The sequence below is a fragment of the Microtus ochrogaster genome, linkage group LG2, assembly GCF_000317375.1.
Source record: "Microtus ochrogaster isolate Prairie Vole_2 linkage group LG2, MicOch1.0, whole genome shotgun sequence".
NCBI classification, from domain to species: Eukaryota; Metazoa; Chordata; class Mammalia; order Rodentia; family Cricetidae; genus Microtus; species Microtus ochrogaster.
The window spans coordinates 29,931,253-29,950,580 of record NC_022028.1 but is presented as its reverse complement, the minus strand read 5'-3'; the positions used below and the strand labels follow the sequence as shown (position 1 = coordinate 29,950,580).

Sequence of the window (19,328 nt, the reverse complement as noted above, 5' to 3'; positions counted from 1 at the left end):
GGAGGGAGGGAGGAAGGGAGGAAGGGAGGAAGGGAGGAAGGGAGGAAGGGAGGAAGGGAGGAAGGGAGGAAGGGAGGAAGGGAGGAAGGGAGGAAGGGAGGGAGAAAGAAAAGATGGAAGGGGAAGGGAAGGAAGGAAGGAAGGGAAGGATGAAAGGAGGGAAAAAAGGACATATATTAAAAATCCTTGCTTTTCACAGAGCATAAACATTTTACTGCATGTAAAATATACCTTAAAAATGAATTTCAGCCAGGTGTGGTGACTCACACCTACAACCTAAGCACCCAGGAGGCTGAGGCAGGAGGATTGCTGTAAATTCGAGACTGGGCTGCCTAGTGATATTTCCAGGCTAGGCTGGGCTATTACAGTGAGCCCTTATCTCAAAGAACAAACAAAAAAATAATTCCCCACAGCCAAAGCAACCATAACAGCCCCCTCTTAAGAGTTTTATAAGGTAAAACTTCCCACAGGGGAAAGCCCTTGTGATCCTGATGATCTGAGTTCAATACCAGGAAGCTATTATATTTAAAAAAAAAACCAGATTCAGTAGTACACAATCCCAGTACTCATATATATAAATAGGAGGTGGATATAGGAGATGGGCTGCCACCCTGAGTGTTGGATGGCAGAAATATCAAGAGAGGCCCTGCCCCAACAAGGTGAGAAAGAAAGAACTCCCCCAAAGTTGTCCTCTGACCTCCACAAGTTTACTGTGTCACAAACACCATACACAGGCACACAGAGACACAGACAGACAGACAGACAGACAGACAGACACACACACACACACACACACACACACACACACACACACACACCAGTTTTACAAATGGGAGGCAGGGGCAAAAGTTCACAAGCACGAAAAAAGCCCTAGATATATACACAGCGAGCTCGAGACCAGTCTGGGCCACACACATAGCAAGAGCGACTCTTACCAAGCAAAGCAAAAGCTACAAAGGCCAGATGTACAAAGGTTTGTCAAGTCTTTTTGTTTGTTTTTCTAATCACTTTTTGATATACTCAATACATAGCTGCAAAGGAATGATCATTGAAATGGCGAATAATTTTATGTTTATAGGATGAACATTTTTAACTGTTTTTCTCTCTATCCCTTCCTCTTTTGCTTATGTTTAGGGAATAACTGGATTACCAGGATTTTCAGGTCCTCCTGGACTTCCAGTAAGTAATTAGAAGCATATGTGTGTATGTATGTTTGCATATGTATTATGTGTGTATGTGTGCATGTATGTGTGTACATTTGTATATGTCTGTATGTTTGTGCATATATTGTGTGTATATGTATGTGTATATATTTTTGCATATAAGTTTATGTGTGTTGTGTATGTATGCCTGTATGTATATGTGTGTGTACATTTGTATATGTGTATGTGTAACATGTGTGTATGTATATATGTATGTGTATGCGTGTATATGTATGCATTGTACATATGCACATATATGTGCATGTATGTGTACATTTGTGTGTGCACTTACTCACATGATCATCTTAATGAAAATGTTAGAATAGTCACACAAAGAAGCATGTCTGACACACTCTTTACAAGAAGAAAACACACCCTAGGACTGACTATGAAGAGTGTGGATTTCTATGACCCCTGAGCAGAACTGAGTAGCAGCGGTAGAACAAACTAGAACAGCCTGGTGTGTGGCACAGAACAACGCCACAGTCCCCCCGGTGACTGTTCTGTCCTCTTCCCTCCCTTCCTCTCTCACTCAGAACAGCATGCCAGGCAATCCCACTTTCTGTTTCCTAGATTTTTAACTAAAATACCCACGTCTCACCCAACAATCCTTATCTTAGCATCTTTTCTTTCCTGTGATATTAAGTTAAATCAAAGATCTACAATTTAAATTTGCCATGTAAGCATTGAAGCAACCATTTCTAGCCAATAACCATTTAAAACCACTCTTCATTTTTCTTGAGTCCTGCCTTTTTTGCAGGGTCCTGGGGCTGGTGACGCTGCCTCTGTCTTTGTCAGTGAGTCTTGCTCTCTTTCTAGGGCATCCCAGGCCACCCTGGGCCTCCCGGGCTGGCTGGTTTACCAGGATGCAATGGTTCTAAGGTATGTCCTGCTCGCACGGGTGGTTAGTGAGAGCATTGCTGGGTGAAAGGGCGAGGAAGAGGCTGTAGTGAAATGGAAATGGACTTTCTAGTAGCATTCTTTAAATCAGCATCAACAGCATGATTGAATATCAATTGCTTCCTTGCTCCTTACATATGGATTTAAGGGAGTTTTCCAATCAATTCGCACAGAAGCTCAATGACTCTCTTGCATCAGAAGTTGTAGGTACCAATCAGAGACTAAAGTTTCGAGAACAAAGTTAGTGTCTGGAAAGGAAAACCTGAGCGTTGAAGGGCCCTCTTGCCTCTATTGTGTCCCAGCAGAGCCCTGCTCTCCCCCCTAGAAGGGTGGCCACAAGTGAACTAATTACCAAAGTTCCAACAGCAGCAATTAAAAAGTTCTTGGCACAATTAGGCTGCTGTTTATGCTCAATTTGAGGAGCAGTCAACCCGATCTTACTCTCAACTAAGATAATGGGTTTCTGGCCCTCGGCCCTCTAAACAGTAACCATCAAGAATTTGAATTGGTTTGCCTAGAGTTGTCAACCGCATTGATAATTGGTTGGAGGGGCCACTCGGGGATAGCTACCCGCGTGGGATGTTCTAGCACAGCTAAGAATTCCAACAAACTTTCCGTGTCTTCTAGGGTGAACAAGGATTCCCAGGCATTCCCGGGACACCAGGCTATTCGGGGCTCCCAGTAAGTCTCCATCGCTCTCTCCACATCACAGACATAAAGTATGGATGAAAGTAGTCCATTCTGTGTGCTGTGTACACAAGCCCCTCATGATATGGGGAAGGATAAGACGTTATCAGACTCTGAAGAAAAAGAAAAAAAGAGACAGAGAGAAAGAAAAAGGAGAGGAAGAAGGAAAGAAGGAAGAAAAGGAGGGAAGAAAGGAAAGAAGGAAGGAAGGAAGGAAGGAAGGAAGGAAGGAAGGAAGGAAGGAAGGAAGGAAGGAAGGCAGAATGTTATGAGGTCACATTTAGACATTAAGGCTTTGTTTTACTTGACGTATCCACACAAAGATGTATAATAAGCAGACAGACTGGAGGAGAGGATGGGAGGTGAAGCCTCCAGCAATTCAGAGAGAGCATAGGGAGCAATGAATGGGAAGTCAGACTTGACTTCAGCATGTAACTTCAAAGTCAGGAGGAATGAGCAGGCAGGGAAAGGAGGAAAGGCCCGAATGGCAGAGAGCAAAGCAGAAAGAGTACAGAATAGAAGTCCTAGGGAAACTGACTTCAGTGAAGGATGGGGCAACCCAAGGATGCTGAAAGGTTTGGTAATGCAAGAACTAATGACTTGGTCTTAGCAAATGACATGAAGTCATCGCTGACCTTGGAAAGCAGTGGTTCCATGGCAGGAAGGAGCTGGGAGGCATAAATGGAACTAGGGAGTAGGCGGGAGAAGAACAGGATATAAATTTGCAGGCAAGATGAAAGAAAGGCTGTCTGTACTGGAGGGAGGCAGAAGATGAAGAAGAAGCTGTTGATCTGTTGAAATGTGCAAATTTGAGGATGTTGAAAGTCAGTAGCAAGAATGTTAGAATGTTATGGGGCCAGCAGGCAATATAAGTAGAGACAAGATCAAGTGTATGGATTTGTTTGGTCTCTGGTGGCTAATGCATTGCTTCTTTCCCAGGGTCCTGTTGGTTTGAAAGGACAAAAAGTAAGTCATTTGTCATCTACTATTACAGAATATCTCTAACCATATGTGTAAAAAATATTTCAATTAATTAGTGAAATATAAACTATAACACACTGACCTCATAAGTCAGGTCTTGGTATTAAAAATTCAGATACTGCCGGGCGATGGTGGCGCATGCCTTTAATCCCAGCACTCGGGAGGCAGAGGCCGGTGGATCTCTGTGAGTTAGAGACCAGCCTGGTCTACAGAGCTAGTTCCAGGACAGGCTCCAAAGCCACAGAGAAACCCTGTCTCGAAAAAGCAAAAAAAAAAAAAAATTCAGATACTATAGAAATTAAAACATGGCACTGTCTCCTATTGAGCAAATTCTTCTGACTCTCACCATAGACAGGTCCTTGAACGGTTATGCCATTCTTTCAAGAAGGAGGATCAAGGGGCAAGAAACTGATCTCATGTTTGAGACTCCACATTCTAGGTTAAGAATTACTCCCACTTTGGGTGTCTTGGGAAATGATTTATTATTCTTTTTCCTTCTATCATTACAAGTTGACAGATGTTTAAGAATAGTACAAAAGTGGGAGGAGGGGCTTGTGAAACCAACCGCACCCTCGCTTGAGGAGCTATAGGAAGCTAATGGTTGCTGGGGAAGGAGAGAGATTTTCCTCAGTGGTGTAGCCATTGGTAAGTTGTCCATGAGCATATAAATAGCCCCTCAGCCTTGGTCCTATAAGAAACCTTAATTAAACTCACATGTACGTGGGTGCGTGTGTGCGCGCGCACACACACAAACACACACACATACACGTGTGTGGTAGGAAAGTATGGGGTGAACTATAATCAGCAGGAGTGCTGGAGGAAAGGTGGGTAGTGACAGTGAATATAGTCAAAAGGCGTTTTATATACAAGTGCATAAATGTCACAATGAAATTCATCATTATATATAATTTATAGAGGCTAACAAATATTTTAATGAGTTCTTTGAATGCTTCAAAAAGGAATGATCTGCACATTTGCAAAATGCTTCTCTAAGTGTATATATCCTCACAAGTGTTTAGCTTTAAGGAGGTAGAACCTTGAATAAGCACTCAATGGGAGGGGGGGGGGTTCAAAATATAAAGTTGATTGGGGTTGATGACTGACTGTCTCTGTTTCCAAGGGTGAGCCTGCTCAAGGAGAAGACAGGGAACTCAATGGCAAAGGTGATCCTGGGCTTCCAGGGCCTCCAGGCTTCCAGGTACAATACTTCTAGAAGGATCTCTCATTCATATTCTTATTCGTACTATAGCATATTCATATTATCTATCTATCTATCTCCCTCTCTCCCCCATTCCTCCCGGCATCTCTCTTCCCTCTCTTCTCTCCCTGTCTACAATTTCCGCCTCACATGTCATTCTAACATTGACTCCATTGAGAGGAGCAATACAGTGATATGCAAAAAAATGACATTGTGGATATCTTTTATTCTCTTCTTAAGTGTCGACTGTCACTCGAGACTGTTCAGGGACGATTTCTACTCTCTTCATATTGGCTGAAATCAAGGACAGGTTCACACCATGCATTGACTACCACTTACAATTGGAGTGCTGAACAAGCTGGCGCCAATGTTTACACAGCATCTTTATGAGTTTCACTGAAGGGTGGTTCTCTCCCCCATTGAACCTCCAATAGTTTGCTTCACTAGTCCATTTGTAGCTAGCCTGGCGGTGTTTCATAACAGATCCGGTGAGACACAGCTATCTGGGGCTTGTTTTAAACTTTGTGATTCAGAAGGCCCCCTTAGGTAGACATCGACTATAATTTCAGGCTAATGAACCAGAACTAACTCACCTTAGTTTGGAATTAAGTGTGAGAATTTCTGCAAAGAGACGGGATATTTACCTCTGTGAATGAGAATTTGAATTGAGGCTGTAGATGAATGGTGAGCCAGTTTAACTAAGCTGTGAAATTGGGCTCAGAGCCTAACAACTACAGGTGTGTGGCTTGCAGCAGTAATGGGCTCCTGAGAGGGGTGGGACAGGAAGGCTCTTGATCCAGCGGAGGGATCAGTGGTGCAGAAAGGACACAGCCGTCTCCTGTCAGTACACTTCTGTGCACTATTTATTGTACAGGCCCTGAAGACAGTGCGACATGTTTAAGATTTCTTAGAGGCCAGTTGTCGGCAGGATTATTTCCAGGCTCTAGAGCCCAGATCAGCCAAGGACCAGTTCTAAAATTCTTGTCCTCGTGGAGACCACAATCTGATGAGTAGACAGAAAAACGTATCAGTCAACAACGGTACCTTGTGTTACAACATAATGAATGCTCATGAGAAAGGTAATGCAGGGAGCAGGACTAGGAAGTATCAGCAGGGAAGACCTCCAGCTAGAGACAGAGAGAGAAGGAGCCCAGAGCTTTGGTGGCACAGTCAGTTAACTCAAGGGACTGATCCAGCCGAGAGGGCAGCCTTCTGAGAATGCCAGCCAGAGAGAGAAAGGAAAGAAGTGATCGTATAGGTACAAGGAAAACTAGGCAGGAGAGCTGTAGGTGGGGCCGGTCCTAAAGAAGGAGGAGAAACACTGTCCAAATACAGGGAGGAAGAAGGAAAAGACAGGAAAGGGGAGAGAAAGAGAAATAGAGAGGAAAAAAACCTGAAAGCTGCCCAAGTAGAGAAGCATTGCTGGCAATGCCCCATATGCAATAGCATTAGACTAGCCCAGGTATCTGTTGCCTCCAACAATGAGTTAGAATGGTTGGTTGCAGTCACTTAGAAAGGAGGCGGTATGCTCTTGTGATTCCATTAAAACATCACTGTCTAACAAGTACACTGAGTTCCTTCTTCTCTTCAAGGGTTTTCCAGGCCCCCCAGGTTTTCCAGGGCCTGCCGGTCCACCTGGTCCTCCGGGAGATTTTGTGAGTATGAAGTCCCTCTCAATGTCTACATTGGTGACTGCAAAATGTTTTAGAGCATTCTCTGGCTGGGTGTGATTACTGCTGTAACATTTCCTTATGGCTTTCTAGGGTCTTCCAGGTGCCATGGGACCCAGAGGACCAAAAGTAAGTCTGTTCCCAAGTTGTAGCAATCAGAGCACCCTACCCAGCCCAAAAGCCTATCAGACCACACTGGGCACCTCCCTGGGATCACAGGAATCCCAGCAGGACAGGGGACAGGACCAGCCGTAACTGGGGAAAAGCAAGGGTTTCTAATGGATAGACTTCCGTGGCTGATAATCTTGCCTTGGGCCATCAGGCTGCTTTGCAAAATCTGTGCGATCTTATATGCCTAAATGAAGGGTGACTTTGTGTGGTCTTTCGGTGTTTCTACTAAAAGTCAAGTTGTAGCTTAAGGATAAAAATGTTGAGTGAATAAAAAGTTAAGTTAAGTTTTAAAAAATGTTGCATGAAGCTAGCGTCGCCAAGGAGGCCTTACTAAGCAGTGTTTCTTATTGATATTAATGACCCGTTATACAGGACCCTTCCCAGTGTGCTCTCGCATTTATTACTTCACTGATAGATGCAGGCGAGCAATCTCTCTGTCCCTCCCCGAGTCCTGTTCCCCTTTCCCTCTTCCTCCCTTTTCCTCTGTCTCTTCTAAGTTCAGATTACATGAGTAGCAACTGAGGTTTGAAACCTCTTGATTCCCCTGCAGTTCTCTACACCAATGGGACAGAGACTGTGGGGGTTGCTTTTCTCATTCTTGATACCAAGTGCCCAACGAAAGCAAGCTGAGAAAGGGAAAGTTTATTTGGGCTCAAAGTTTGGAATACGATCTTGCACCTATATCATAAGGAGAGGGCAACAAAATCTAAGGCTCGGGCCTGGCACTTGCTTTGTCTTCGACCCCAGCCCACAGAATCGGGCCATCTACCTGCTGAGCCTTTTCTGTAGCCCCTGTGCACTACAGAGTGCAGAGAGAGTATAGGTAGCATATGAGGAAACAGAAGGAGATAAGCAGAGAGCTCACTTTCCTCCCCACACCTCACTATTCCCTTAGTCCAAGAATGAACCAATTGGATCATTTTTAACAGTCCCCCCTCCCAGCCCTACCTCCTAATACTTTACAGTTGGTGGTAGGTTTCCGCATTAGCTGTGATGGGTGTTCATACCACAGCAGCCACTGCTGCTGAGTGGAAGCTTTTCTTCTCTTGTGGCCTCACGCCGCTCAATTAACTAAAGACACCATGGCTTGCTTTCCACTCCAGGCTTCTCTGACTTGAATTTCAGAATCTCAAAGTTCAGTTGCTCATCTCTCTTATTTTTAGCATGGCAAAAGTAGGGCATCAGGAAGTGAGGCAGCCAGAAAAGGAAGTTAGATGGCCAGAAATCTAAGGGCTCACCGGGAAGTAGCCGGTCAATGGACTCAAAACCAGACAGGCGCTTAGCCAGAGAAATTCCCTTTGTGCTGGTTTCCGCTCCCCACCGGCAATGTGACATCCGTTATATTCAGTGGGTCTCCAATTTCCTGGGCCCCCAAACTGTCACCTTTAAAAGAAACATGTTGCTGTTCTTCTATAAAAGTAGTAATAAAGCTTTATAATTTCAAAACTAAGATGAATATACGTCTTCACTTACAAAGACTGAAATGTTAATGAACCCCAATTATTCATATTTATTTTTTAAATATGATAACTGTAGAGGAGAAGGTGCAGTACAGAAATTGCCAACAAGACTGTTCCATTATTAGGGTGAAGGATTTCGTTATTAGTAAGAGAGGAAAAAATATCCAGAGACACCTGGAATAGCGCAGAGCAGAGAAAAAAAAAGACTGCAGACTGGACACTGGACATGACCATAAAATCGAGAGAGGGAGAGGGCAAGAGAGAAGAGTGGAGATAGTAAGACAGGAATAGATTGCTGGGGGGGGGCACTCTGTCTATATAGAGAGAACAAGCCGGTATCTGGAAGGAGGGAGGAGAGGGGGCCTTTGAAATATCTAACAAATACTCGTGAGTAAGGTCTGAGGAGCCTGGGGCTTGGGCTCTCATGTTCAACCACAGGGTCATGTCAGTGGAATTATATATCCCCTTCTGCCAAATCCAAGAGAAATGACTTTTTGGGGAGACGTTTTATAAGTTCCTGAGGAATGCTGGCTTTTATCTAACTTCCAGAAATCCTTCTATATATAGTTCAGCTTGAACTCATTTCTAGACATATGGACTTCCTGAGACCTAACAATGGCATTTCATGTTTTTTTTACAGGGTCATATGGGCGATAATGCTATAGGACAAAAAGGAGAAAGGGTAATTGGCATGCCACCTTGTGGGTTAGTGGGTCAGAAGACACACGCTCCCCAGTGCATTTCCCTCTAGTTAATTTGCGGGCTATGTTGAAATGAGTTTTGTTGTGTATGAGGTGGGAGAGGAAACAGGCCTTTGAGAGGGTAAATCTGCTGTGTTGATGATGTTGGGTGGCTCTCATTCTCTGCTGTACCTGTCTTTAGGGTGTGAAAGGATTGACAGGACCTCCTGGGCTGCAAGGAACAGTCATTGTTACACTCATCCACCCAGACAACACATCGGTAAGGCTGTAGCTTTGTAACTATGGTTGTTCTTTGTTTCCAGAAAGACATCTTGATGATCCCTCATCTCTTCTCCAAGCTCCATTACCATCCTTGTTTGTCCCAGTTTTCCACTCCTGGCCAGCCTGAATATCTCAGTTTAATTTCTCCCAATATCTTTCATGGTGAGGGATGGAAAAGTTAAATGGAGAAGTAGAGCCATGTGATTCCAAGGCAATGGCCCGATTCTGTTCACACTCTTCCCTGTTCCCTCTTATCGCCCCTAACACAGTATGTGTGGCTTTGATACAATAGGATGGCAATGACCTATAGACAGGGTAGAGGCATACTATGGTCTAACAGGACCCTTGGCATGGCCATTGTAACCCAAAGGACACACTCAGTCTTCTCCAAGAGCACTGCTCCTTGTCATTTGGACACTGATTGTTTTTGCTCCTATAGTGGGATGAAGAAGGCCAGGCTATGGAGCCGAATTGAGTGGTTAGGAAATGAATTCATAGTACCATGCACCAATCCAGGCACTAGCCTGGGCTTGGGAAGTCTGGGAGGGTAAATAAAGAACTCAGATGGTATGGAATTAACCAAAAAACTAAATCCTGAAAGTTACATTTAATTGTTTTTAAAAATAGTTTAGTTGAGGAGATGGAGAGATGGCTCAGAGGTTAAGAGCATTGCCTGATCTTCCAAAGGTCTTGAGTTCAATTCCCAGCAACCACATGGTGGCTCACAACCATCTGTAATGGGATCCGGTGCCCTCTTCTGGCCTGCAGTCATACACACAGACTGAATATTGTATATATAGATTTAAATATAAAATACCCGTTTTAAAGGGGTATTTAATTAAAACCTCATGGGTTTTAATTATAACAAATCTTAACAATTTTTGTAGTGTAATATACAGCTTATAATATTCACACATTATGTTCAACTCAGTGGCTTCAACGCTTACTGACTTGGGCAACCACAATCACTGCCAATCTTTTTTTCCCCCTGTGCTTTATATTTTCATTTTTTAAAACATAATTTCTTTATTGAATATTTGGGAATTTCACATTATACACCCCACCTCTTAGTTCCTCTCTATCCTGCCCTCCCCCTTGCAAATGAAAATTACAAAAAAAAGCAAACAAACACAAAGAGAAAAAAATAAAACAACAACAACAAAACCTCTTCGCTCTTCCCTCTTTCCCACCTTTCCAACACCTCTTCATTCTTCCTGGTGGCACTGGAAACCGTGGTGTGTCACACAATAGACCCTCTTTCCCAATCAGCTTTACTTGGAATGTTTATTGCAGTGAGGTCTGGTCTGGTTTGGGGACTCTGGTTTCTTGCACACCATCATCACTGGACCCTCACAGAACTCCTCTTGGATATCCCTCAGCTGCCCTGAATCATGGAGATCCTGTCAAGGGCAGGCAACAGACTATCAGTAGATTATTTTACTAGTCCTGAGCTTCATTATACAGATGAGTGGATTTAAGGTTAGTGCCCAGAGGGGTCTGTTGTTTAAGGGTTGATAACATGCTGAGATAATACTGGTCCGATTCCTGGGGTGCCTGTGCTAGGGCCAAGGATTAGAACCAGGGCTCAGGTGCTCTCCTGATCTATCTCCCCAGTACAAAAGCACATTTTAATAAAGACATAGCACATCTTCACCAAAGACGAGAGAATGTTTTGAAAACCATCAATAATCATATCTATATTTTGATCTTAAAAGAGTTTAGAAGTCTGACTAAGCTCTACCAATTACCATGTGATGTTTGGTTTTTCTGTGTTATCTTTTTTGGTTAACTGTAGTGAATGATTAGAAACAGAGAAGTAGAAGAACTCTGATCTTACACCGTTATTGGCTGGCAGATGTAATAGTAACTAACACAGTTACTGTTACATCTCTACTGGAGATACACAAGGGGTTCCTTTTCTTTGAAAGGTTGTATTAACGTGAGTTCATATTTAAAGGAAAGGTGAGAAATAAGAAGAACCATGTGCTGTTGTCATGAGGCCCAGTACTGGTTTTCACACCTAGTTTCACTGGACAGAGGGTATTTCATGCAACTGGTTTAATCGTATTTGGTTGGTTTGTGATAATGACCTTGAACTGTATTTGTAACAGGACTTCAAGGGGGAGAAAGGAGATAGGGGAGAGATGGGTGAACCTGGGCGTCCCGGACCCTTGGTAGGTGATTTAAGTCATTTTATTCCTATGACACATAAAAGAGAGCCTTAATACATATTGTTAAGAATATTTTTATTTCTTGACAGTGTTGTACAGATATGTAATGTATCATGATTCATGTCCACTCCCGCAACTCCTCTGAACACGCCCCCTACCATGGGCCTTATTCTTTATCATTAACCAGAGTACAATTATTACAGTCTTTATCCATACATTGATGAATGATCAGCCTTTAAATATTGATGTTGACTAAAACACAGAGCCCATGAATATTCTAAAATTATTTTTGAAACCTTTTCTGGGTGAAATCTCTGTGCTACTTTAGGTCTGACTTGACTATAGCACCTGATTTTGAATATCTATTTAAAACTAATTCTTTTTTATATAATATTTTATTGATTAATTAGGAATTTCACCTGAGGCATCCCAATCATATTCACTTCCCAGTCCTCCCAGGTCTACTCCCAACCGATATGCTCTTCCCCAAAATAAAAGAAGGAAAAATTTACCAAGTCCAATGTAACATGAGGGCCAGCTTGTTAGGGTTTCTGTCCTGCCCAGTTCCCACAGCCAGCAAGTCCCAAAGAAAATCACACAGAGGTCTCCATAAGTTATAAAACTGATTGGCCCATTAGCTCAGGCTTCTTATTAGCTCTTATAACTTATATTAACCCATTATTCTGATCTATGTTAGCCACATGGCTCGATACCTTTTTCAGAGGGGCAGGTCACATCCTGCTTCTTCGGTGTCTGGACAGGACTGCAAAAAGAGCTTTCTTTTTTCCCAGAATACTTCTGTTCTCATTGTCCCTCCTCTACTTCCTGCCTAGCTACTGACCAATCAGTGTTTATTTAAAATATAATTGACAAAATACAGAATTGTCCCACACCAGTCCAATCTGAGTTACCTATGTGCTCACTGTAGCATGATCAAACTCCCAGTGACACTAACCCCTCAAAAAAAAACTGAGTCTTTCCCGACCCCCACCCTGCCAGAAGCCATCAAGTGTGAATAAGTACAACTTCAGCTTTCCCGCCACAGTTTTTAAGATAAAACTCAATCTTATCATAAGACTTTTAGATTACCTAATTTTAAATATGCCCAATAGAATGGATGAATTATTAATCATGAACGTACATTTCTAAAGCATTCCATAACTCTGATCACACAGGGGCCACCTGGAGACTCCTATGGATCAGAAAAGGGTGTTCCTGGAGAGCCTGGTCCAAGGGTAAGGTGGCAATTCAGTATCATGTGTAGCCAAGGAAGGCAGAACTTGGGAATCTTTGGGTCACAGAGTGAGATGCTCCAACTAGAAATGTTTTTTTTTTTATTTTTTTTTTAAGTTTTGGTGAAGGGATTTATTTTTCCAAATATCTGAAAATTTCAAGCCTAAAACAAGATCCAGGGACTTCAGAAATCTGGGACAGGACCCTCTCTCTACCTCACTTCTTCTCTGGGTACCAGGCTATTCTGTCCAAGAAATGATGATCTTCTGTAAAAGGGAAAAGGAATGAGGTACAGCCCATGCAATGTCAGGCTAATGACATCTAAGAAGAAACTGGACACACACACACACACTAGTCAGGGGACTCATGTGGATGACAGCAACAGAAGCAGTCAGCTTAGAGAGAGAACAGCTCCCAAAGTGTGTCTGCAAGTGGGATGCTGGGAACCCAGAAACAAAATGGAACTCAGCTCCATTTTGGAAGATTTAAACAGATATAGCATGTAAAAACCCTAAAAAGCATGGCTTGAGGCAGGGCAAGTGGAGTGGGGATGTTCAAGGAAAAGTGATACAGCTTGCCTGATTTTAATTCTCTCAGAAAGGGTCCAGACCATAACGTTTCATCTGAAAGACATGTCTACTCAGACACTACAATATTTAAATATTTATCTAGGATTTAAGAAATTGCATTTCAAATCACTAAGTTATAAATACTTCCTTCTCTCTAAATTCCTTATTTACCTCTCTGCTTGGTGCTTCCCTGGGTCTACTTCCAGTGTCAGGAGGGGACATGAACTCCACTCAAAAGCTTTGCTGTCTTCTCTCCCTCCTTTTGACTCTAATCAATGATCCTAACTGGCATCCGCCTTCTCTGGGAAGAGATGCCCATCTCCTGTATGATCGGGAGTCTTACCTTACAAGATCAGACAGTGAGAAGCCTCCCTGCACCTTTCTTGCCTTATGTCAAAAGGAAATTGTATCATAAATGTTTTCTCTGTTTACTAAAGTCAACCTGTTTAACATTAGTAAAACGTAAGTGGTTTTGTTTTAGGGGAAACCTGGAAAAGATGGTGCACCTGGCTTTTCTGGCACTGAGGTAAAGCAAGCTTATTGATATCCTGGAAGCAGCGTGATACTAGGTGAAGGTTATTTGAGAGTCATGAGGTGATCTCAGCTTTTACAGACTAAACTTGGCTCTATAGACCCACTGGGAAAAGGCCAGCTGAACACACCTAAAATGATAGGCCAGACAGCACAAGACCAATACCGCTCAATCTTCTCAGATACAGTATCCACAGCAGCTGATCTCTCAGAGTAGCAGAGTAGACCCAGGGACCGGGAGGTGTGGTGAGCTGGAGGGACAGGCAGTGGTTGGTCAATGGATGCAGAAGTTACCTCTGCTCCCAGGCAAATGTTAGTCTCACCGTAAGGTAACTAGAATCAACACGGGTGTGTTGTCTACTTGAAATTGGTTAGGAAGATCTTTAACACCATAATAAAATGACAGACAATTGAGGGGGTGGATGTGATTAGTTCCCTGACCTGATCAATACACACAGTACACAATCTGGTAGATAAAATGTGATTATATAGATCAGAACTGGTGAGATCTCGAGACATCGCATTGTATACCAAAAGTATATACGACTATTACATATTGCTTTTGAAAATTCATTTTAAATACTTAAAAATTAAAAAGTTCCTGCTGTGCTTGCTTCATAGAGATGCAACTGACTCATGTCTTCTCATCTTCTGCCCTTTTATTTTTCCTATAGGGAGCCAAGGGCAACAGGGGCTTTCCTGGATTAAGGGGTGAAGCTGGCATTAAGGTAACATCCTCTCTTCAGCCTTTTCCAACTGGTTGGGTATTGCCTACCCTCCCAAGAATAAGGAATTGCAATCACAGGCTTTATCAAAATAAGCCAATATTGAACTGAAGTGAATATTTTGAGTCTGTCTTCTAAGGTTTCCTACAATCATATAGCAAAAGCCATCAATATTACTGAGTATTTCCTGTTCCCAGCCTAATGCTTCTCAGATATTCCTACTTGATCCCCAAGTCACTCCTGGGAAATGGGGGCGAGTCCCAATCCACAGATGAGAAAGTTGTCTTCCATAGAAGCCTATCACACGGCAGGCACTTGTGGACTCTTCTCCCCTCCTCACCACCATGCGACTGTGGTTACTTTCCCCGGGCGTGGAATCCAAGCTCTCACCCACTGTGGTTCACAGGTCCCTTCCGGTCTGTCTTTCTAAGTTTCAACCTCCTTCAGACTTTTGCTGCTGTGTTGTTTTCCATTTCCCTTTTGTTTATTTGTTGGGGTGGGGCACATGAACCAGAGCACACACCTGGAGGTCAGAGAACAACTCGTTGGGAGTTGCTTCTCTCTCCTACCGTATGGGTTCGGGAATCAAACTTGGATATCCAGGCTTGGTGGCAAGCCCCTTTATCCACTGAGCCATCTTGTAGGCACATAGGTATTGCTTATTTTAAAAATCGTGTTTCTGTTAACAAAGTATTGAGATTAAAAGCTGGGGCTTGACCTTTGCCCAGGAATTGTGAAATGTTCTCGGTCTTCAGTGCTGAAGATTAATTGATTAATGTGTGCGGTCTGAACTATGGATGCTGAGCAGACAATTCTGTCAGTCCTGTGGAAAAAGACTCCTCTCTAGTCTTTCCCCGGCTCTCTCTCTGACAGTGCTGGTTATCATAGTGCTGTCTGTGCCTCGGTAAAGCAAGCTCACTCACTCTTGTATTAAACAGGGAGATTTCCCCATAGAATAATATAAACTTATTTTGTTGATAATTGATAGTAGCTTGAAAAGAAATGAAAGACCTTTGTAGTCTATTTTTTTTAAAAAAAATCACATTCTTTTAAATGCTGGAGAGTAACATTATAATAGAAGCCAGAAAAAAAAAAAAACCTTAGATGTTGAGTGTATTTGCTAGGATGAAAAGACAATAAACATTCCAAGAAGGTTCTCAAGGAAGAGACAAAAACATGGTTCTGTGTAGTTGAAGTTGACACCGGCTGGCTCAGGACTCTAGATAAGTATCAGCTCCCTATGAGCAGGGTTTCAGCAAAGGCTCCCAGTAGCAGGAATCCGTCTGGTCATCTGAGGCCATGTAGTCTGGACTCTGGAACCTCAGCTGGGTCATGTGTCTCTGAAAAGTCACAATCACCTTGTAGCATATCCCATATCTCTTGCCTCTGATATGCTGCCGATGTTCACTGACAATTCACATATGCAATGATATACATTCTGATTCAAACCTTGTTTTTTATATCCAGTCCTGGAAGAATTTTGGATTGCCCTCTCAAAATGAAGGAGGCTGGGTACATTGGGCATTACCTAGAAGCCTGGCCTGGCTATCCCACAGCTGCAGTCTGTGTGAGGATGTGGATGTGTAAGGCTAGGGACCATGTGGTAAAGGGGGAAGGTGGGTGATAGACAGGCTAGCGCTGCCTTCTTGCCAGCCTTGCAGAAAACTCCACCTAGACGAGGGCTGGCCAGGAAGATGACTTCAATGCAACGCCCCTGTAATCTGGTTTGCACATTATACCTAAATGACATGGCCGTGACCATTAACTTATTGTTTAGCCTTGTATTTTGTTTTTTTTAACTACGCTCCTTTGGGTTTGCATGTTCACCTGTAATGGCTTTCATTGCAGGGATGGAAAGGAGACATTGGCCCTCCAGGATTCCCTGGTCCAGTAAGTGCAACTAGAGAGAACAATATCGTAGTTAAGTTCTTCCAAGTACTGAGCAAGTTTTGAATCAGCATTTATCATTAACTGTTATGATGAATGTAAGAGCATATTCATTTTCATCAAGCCATGGCAAAGACTAGTTGTCGTCATTATTTACCCATTTGGCAATGAGTAAATATTTCGATTTGATTATGTTTGATTCCTAGAATGCACTAATAAAGCCCATCTTGAACTCTGACACACACACACATACACACACACAAAAAAAAAAACCAAAAACAAAAAACTTGGCCTCATCACAGTTTGTCCAAGGTGATCCTCTGTTCTCAAAGTGGAATAAGAAGGTTGCTGCTGAAGACAGCTAGGCTACCTAGGAACAAGAGAGCCTGGTCCTTCTATTTGCATGGTAGCTGAAGCTCTGCCTTGAGTTTAAGGCAGGTCAGCAAGAATCTGTCCCTACAACCCAAGCTCCACTGCCCTGGGAGCACCACCCTGCCTGGCACAGACTTGATTTGATGACACTGCAGGGCACGTGAGATGAATGAGAGGGGCCGCTGGCTCTCAGTTCTGGCATCTGCTCATTCACCCACAGCAGTCAGTCTCCTAGCCAGTGTGCTTGGCAAGGTTTCTCTGTCCGACTGTACAGAGGATGGCAAAGAGTCGTGGGCTGGATTAGTTAGAAATGTAACTCTCAAGGCTGGAGAAAGGTTAAGAGTGCCTACTGCTCTTGCAGGGGACCCGAGTTCGGTTCCTAGCACCCATCCTGGGCAGCACATATTACCTGTAATCCCAGCTTCAGGGAACCTAAGCCTCGAGTCATTTTGGAAATCTGTACCTACATGCACATGCCCCCCACACACAATTAAAGTGAGGTGCTGATTAAGCAAAGTTAACTTTGCAAAGGACCCAGGCTTAGCACCCTGCACAAACGTGATGGTTCATAACCATCTGTAACTCCAGTTCAGGGCATCCATTGACCTCTTCGGGGTACCAGGCACATGAGTGGGGATACCTGCATATTTGCAGGATAGCTCTCACATACACAATATAAGTCATTTTTTAAAATACAGTTCTCAGACCCCCAAGCTACAGAGCTTAACTCACTGAATGAAAATGGGTCCCAAGAATCAGTACCTTTTTATTTCAGATGCAAGTTACTGACTGCCAAATATCGTTTATGCTAGGAAAGTGTGATGGGCTACTTCGCTTTGTGAAATTATAAACTGCAGCCGAGCCCAATACCCAGCATCTGTACACATAACTGTGGAATTTATGATGAGCCCTATTATGTCATTGCTGCTGGTAACTTCTGTGATTTAATAGACGAAGCTTCCATGAAAGTTCTTGTTGCTTTATTTTGTAACTGAACAAATACATAATGTGGTGGTTGAGACACATCAATAAAACGTGTTTCTAGGGCTAAGGATGTAGCCCTGTGGCCCAGCACTGGCAAACACAATGCCCTGCGTTTGATTCCCATCACAGAAAGAAAACAAAATTTAAAAAGTGTAATTAAACTAAATGTAGCTCTAGCTGAAAGCCTATGGTATAAGTGATGACATCAGAAAGGTTATCTTTGTCTTAATATCTATCCACTTGTATGGGCATGGCCACCGAGCTAATATCAAAACCTCTGAACTCAGGAAAACAAGGAAATTCTCTGTTAGGCTCAAATGAAGAGATTGAAGAAAGGGGGGTTGGTGAGCAGTAACATTTCTGTTTATTCTCTACCTTCTCCCTTAAGACAGAATATTATGATGCGTTCCTGGAAAAGGGAGACAAAGGAATTCCAGGCCCACCTGGGCCCAAAGGTGCTCGTGGCCCACAGGGTGAGGATGTATTTATCACCATTGTTCTATCTTTCTTTCAAAGCACTGAGCAGAATTTATTTATAGAGCTATGATAGTTTCCAGGTGAGGGAGGAAGGGGAATTCCCACTTTACGTCAGTGGAGGTATTTCCAATTATCATATTTTTTATGGAAATTTTGTAAGTGGTATACCCTAGGAGTTGAGTGGTCACTACGGTGACACTGTCGTAGAAGATTTTAAAAACTGGACAGGGAGTGTCTCTAACTGGGCAAGCATTTAATTGATGTAATGTATTCCCAGGTCCTAGTGGTCCCCCTGGAGTTCCTGGAAGCCCTGGTATGTTTGTGTATCTTTTGAGTACACATAAAAATGTTATTAAAGAGGGAAAAGCCACTGTTTCGTGATTTCGTATGATTTGTAAAAGACGATTTGCCTTTGCTGATCTCAATGGGTTTCTAGCTTCTTAATAGCTATCCCTGTGGCCCACGCTGACAAAGCCGCAGGCGTTAAAGTGACACTGGAGGGTTTTAAATGCAAGCACATAACTTTGGGGTAGGAGAAGGAGCCCCGGTCCTTAGACGTGGCACTAAGGTGGATAGCACTGATGTCACAGCAAGTAGGTTGGTTGAACATAACCATTTTTGTTAAATACAAAGGCCTTCAGGGATGCCTACATTATAATTAAACTTTTTTTGTAAAATTTCTTTTTTTTGTTGGTGTTGGTTTTTTGTTTATTTTATTTGGTTTGATGTTTCAAAACTAGTTATCCTGTGTAGCCCTGGTTGTTTGAAACTCTTTATACAGACCAGGCTGGCCTCGTACTCAGCAATCCACCTGCCTCTGCCTCCTGAGTGCTGCGATTAAAGGCATGCGCTACCATGCATGACATTTTTTTCTCTAAAGTTTTACATTTCTGTCTCTGGGGATATTAGAGATGGGTTCACAAGAACCCATAAATGGTGATTGCATTATGTTCTTTTTAAAGGAAGCAAATTTAACAGATACAGAAATTGACAAATATTAGCCGGGCGGTGGTGGCGCACGCCTTTAATCCCAGCACTTGGGAAGCAGAGGCAGGCGGATCTTTGTGAGTTCGAGACCAGCCTGGTCTACAAGAGCTAGTTCCAGGACAGGCTCCAAAACCACAGAGAAACCCTGTCTCAAAAAACCA

At 43.0% G+C, this 19,328-nt stretch overlaps 1 protein-coding gene across 1 annotated transcript in view; it reads left to right on the top strand.

The window, feature by feature from the left end:
- Nucleotides 1–19,328, top strand: part of Col4a3 (collagen type IV alpha 3 chain) — a 124,807-nt gene that overhangs the window by 60,376 nt on the left and 45,103 nt on the right. Inside the window, exons 5-20 of the mRNA XM_005360037.2 lie at nt 1,135–1,179; nt 2,022–2,084; nt 2,730–2,783; nt 3,729–3,755; nt 4,891–4,968; nt 6,561–6,623; nt 6,732–6,767; nt 8,910–8,951; nt 9,152–9,229; nt 11,343–11,405; nt 12,578–12,637; nt 13,686–13,730; nt 14,410–14,463; nt 16,309–16,350; nt 18,092–18,176; nt 18,458–18,493. Of these exons, the coding sequence (XP_005360094.1) occupies nt 1,135–1,179; nt 2,022–2,084; nt 2,730–2,783; nt 3,729–3,755; nt 4,891–4,968; nt 6,561–6,623; nt 6,732–6,767; nt 8,910–8,951; nt 9,152–9,229; nt 11,343–11,405; nt 12,578–12,637; nt 13,686–13,730; nt 14,410–14,463; nt 16,309–16,350; nt 18,092–18,176; nt 18,458–18,493 (871 nt within the window). The remainder of the gene's footprint in view (nt 1–1,134; nt 1,180–2,021; nt 2,085–2,729; nt 2,784–3,728; nt 3,756–4,890; nt 4,969–6,560; nt 6,624–6,731; nt 6,768–8,909; nt 8,952–9,151; nt 9,230–11,342; nt 11,406–12,577; nt 12,638–13,685; nt 13,731–14,409; nt 14,464–16,308; nt 16,351–18,091; nt 18,177–18,457; nt 18,494–19,328) is intronic.